Genomic DNA, 3,605 nt, shown 5'->3' on the forward strand with positions numbered 1-3,605 from the left:
GTCTTGTGGGGGGTGCTCCGGGAATACGGAGTCCGGGGCCCCTTGTTAAGTGCCGTCCGGTCTCTGTATGACCGGAGTAGGAGTCTGGTCTGCATTGCCGGCAGTAAGTCGGACCTGTTCCCGGTGCATGTTGAACTCCGGAAGGGCTGCCCTTTGTCACCGGTTCTGTTTATAATCTTTATGGACAGAATTTCTAGGTGCAGCCAGGGGCCGGAGGGGGTCCGGTTCGGGGACCACAGGATTTCATTACTGCTTTTTGCAGATGATGTTGTCCTGTTGGCTTCATCGAACCCGGATCTACAGCATGCACTGGGGCGGTTCGCAGCCAAGTGTGAAGCGACAGGGATGAGGATGAGCACCTCCAAATCTGAGGCCATGGTCCTCGACCGGAAGAAGGTGGCATGCCCTCTCCAGGTCAGTGGAGAGACTCTGGCCCAAGTGGAGGAGTTCAAGTATCTTGGGGTCTTGTTCACGAGTGGGGGACGGATGGAGCGTGAGATTGACAGGCGGATCGGTGCAGCGGCCACAGTGATGCGGTCGTTGTATCGGTCCGTTGTGGTGAAGAGGGAGCTGAGCCGAAAGGCGAAGCTCTCGATTTACCGGTCAATCTACGTTCCCACCCTCACCTATGGTCATGAACTTTGGGTCATGACCAAAAGGACAAGATCCCGGATACAAGCGGCTGAAATGAGCTTCCTCCGTAGGGTGGCTGGGCGCTCCCTTAGAGATAGGGTGAGGAGCTCAGTCACCAGGGAGGAACTCGGAGTAGAGCCGCTACTCCTCCACATCGAGAGGGGCCAGCTGAGGTGGCTCGGGCATCTGGTTAGGATGCCTCTTGGATGCCTCCCTGGGGAGGTGTTCCGGGCATGTCCCACTGGCAGGAGACCCCAGGGAAGACCCAGGACACGCTGGAGAGACTATGTCTCTCGGCTGGCCTGAGAACACCTTGGGATCCTCCCAGAGGAACTGGAGGAAGTGTCTGGGGACAGGGAAGTCTGGGCATCCCTGCTGAGACTGCTGCCCCTGCGACCCGGCCCCGGATAAGCGGAAGAAAATGGATGGATGGATGGAACACTGAGATGATGTGCCCTGTGATTTTGGCCATACGTTTTTCTTCTTGAATGAGATTTCCCACCAAGGCTTTCATGATTTTGTCTCTTTGTGAGAATTTGCGTGGTGCAGCAATCAACTACAAGAAGAAAATCTGACCCCAAGTCTCACAGGAATATGGCTTCTCATATGTGAGTTCTCATGTGTCTAAACAAACTACTACGCTGATTGAAACTCTTTCCACATGTAACACAGGAGTACGGTTTCTCACCAGTGTGAGTTCTCATGTGGCTCAACAAATTACCCTTTAAACTGAAACTTTTTCCACATGTTTCACAGGATTGTGGCTTCTCACCTGTGTGAGTTCTCAAGTGGTAGGAAAAACTATTGTGTTGACTGAAACGTTTCCCACATGTTTGACAAGAGTATGGTTTCTCACCTGTGTGAATTCTCATGTGGCGCAACAAATTACCCTTTAAACTGAAACTTTTTCCACATGTTTCACAGGATTGTGGCTTCTCACCTGTGTGAGTTCTCAAGTGGTAGGAAAAAACTATTGTGTTGACTGAAACGTTTCCCACATGTTTGACAAGAGTATGGTTTCTCACCTGTGTGAATTCTCATGTGGCGCAACAAATTACCCTTTAAACTGAAACTTTTTCCACATGTTTCACAGGATTGTGGCTTCTCACCTGTGTGAGTTTTCATGTGTCTAAACAAACTACTACGCTGATTGAAACTCTTTCCACATGTAACACAGGAGTACGGTTTCTCACCAGTGTGAGTTCTCATGTGGCACAACAAAGCACTCTTTCCAGAGAAACTTTTTCCACATAATTCACAAGAATGTGGCTTCTCACCTGTGTGATTTCCTACGAGAACCAAGAAATTACTCTGTCGATTGGAACCTTGACCTTGTTCTTCTTGTTCCACGTTGATCTGTGGAGGTTCTGGTTCCTCGTGGTTCTCTTTAACCTGTAGAAGTCCTGGCTCTTCCTGTTCCTCTTTTATCTGTTGAGGTTCTGGTTCTCCTTGCTCTAGACAGTAGCTTGATTCCTGCTTAAAGACCTGATACTCTCCCCAGTCATGATCCTGTTGAAGTTCTGGAGGGACAAAAAAGTGCAAAAGTCAGTGAGATTAATTCCACGGTCCCGGCTTAAAAAACAAAACAAAAACAAAAAAAACCCACTGAAACTCAAGTTAATTATTACATAATAGCTTGATGTGCTGCTTTTGCTGCTGAACAGCTGGTAGATGAATGATTAAGTATTTAGGATCAACTTTTTCTCTGTGATAGATTCAATCATCTCCTCTCATATCAGCTCAACGTTCTATAAACTGTTTACCATGATACCTGGTATGAGGTGATGAGGCTCAGTTCCTCCACAAGGCTGTATGGTACATTTAATCATGAAGGACCATGTGGACTGGAACTGTGTCGGGATATTTTTCCAGCAAACAGACCATCTCTCCAACGAGATCCAGAATGAGGTTTTTATGCTGGTTTAAATTCAGACTATCTTTGAATTTCAAGTTCTTTGGGATCGTCTCAAGAACATCAACAGGTATGTGAGGAGGCTGGTTGTTGACTTCAACACAAGTCTCTCTCTCTCTCTCTCTCTCTCTCTCTCTCTCTCTCTCTCTCTCTCTCTCTCTCTCTCTCTCTCTCTCTCTCTCAAACTCAGTGCATGCTGGGAGTGGGCGGCGGCTGGAGTGTGTGAGAGCGTGGTGTGTGTGGTGTCTCGTTTTTGCTTGTTTTTTCTGTTTGTTCAAGTTATTATTGTTCACTTTCACTGTAGTTTATTAATCACAGAGCACATTTATTAGTTTATATCGTTTCTGGGTTTCTTGGTGGGTTTTGCGGTCTGTTTGGGGGTCTGGCTGCTGCCATGACCAACCTCAGACCGCTCACCTGCAAACACGGGGTCCTGGTTGTGGCCCAGTTCCCCTGCAGCGTGGAGGACGTGGCCCTGGCTGTGGGGGAGAAAGTGGGCTACGATAACGTCAAGTCGGTCGCGAGGATGAACAGCGCCATGGTGATCTTCCTGGACCGGGTGGAGCAGGCTAACGCTGTGGTGGAGTCAGACATTACTGTTGCAGACAGGTTCGTCCCGGTCCAGCCGCTGTCTCAGCCGGCTGTCCGGGTCGTCCTGTCCAACGTCCATCCCTTCGTGCCAGACGAGCTTCTGATCAGCGAGCTGTCCAGATTTGGAAAGGTGGTGTCCTCCGTGAAGGACTTCCTGTCTGGATGTAAGTCTCAGCTGCTGAAGAACGCTGTGTGTCACAGAAGACACGTATTTATGATCCTCAATAACCGGAACGAGGCCTCGTTCCGGTTATTGAGGATCATAAATAGCTCCGGAGCTCAACCTCCGATTCCGCGTGAGAGTAAATGATTATGACTACATGGTTTTCGCGAGCTCAGCTGGCATGAAGTGTTTCGGCTGTGGACAGGAGGGACACCATCAGGGCCTGCCCGGCTGCGTCAGTTCCATTTGGTTCGGCAGAGTCCGGCTCAGCGGAGTCCGGCTCAGCGGAGTCGGGCTCGGGGGAGC

General features: G+C 49.6%; 1 protein-coding gene across 1 annotated transcript; it reads right to left on the reverse strand.

Annotated features, from left to right (window-relative positions):
• Positions 1-1,235: 1,235 nt before the first annotated feature.
• Positions 1,236-1,893, reverse strand: LOC115402814 (gastrula zinc finger protein XlCGF57.1-like; the record flags this gene model as incomplete). The annotated part of the gene is given in 2 exon segments (XM_030111385.1): positions 1,236-1,610; positions 1,612-1,893. Coding segments are annotated over 2 exon segments (657 nt in total), but the record flags the coding sequence as incomplete, so codon positions are not given.
• Between the last annotated feature and the right edge of the window lie 1,712 nt (positions 1,894-3,605).

The sequence above is a fragment of the Salarias fasciatus genome, chromosome 2, assembly GCF_902148845.1.
Source record: "Salarias fasciatus chromosome 2, fSalaFa1.1, whole genome shotgun sequence".
Classification (NCBI taxonomy): Eukaryota; Metazoa; Chordata; class Actinopteri; order Blenniiformes; family Blenniidae; genus Salarias; species Salarias fasciatus.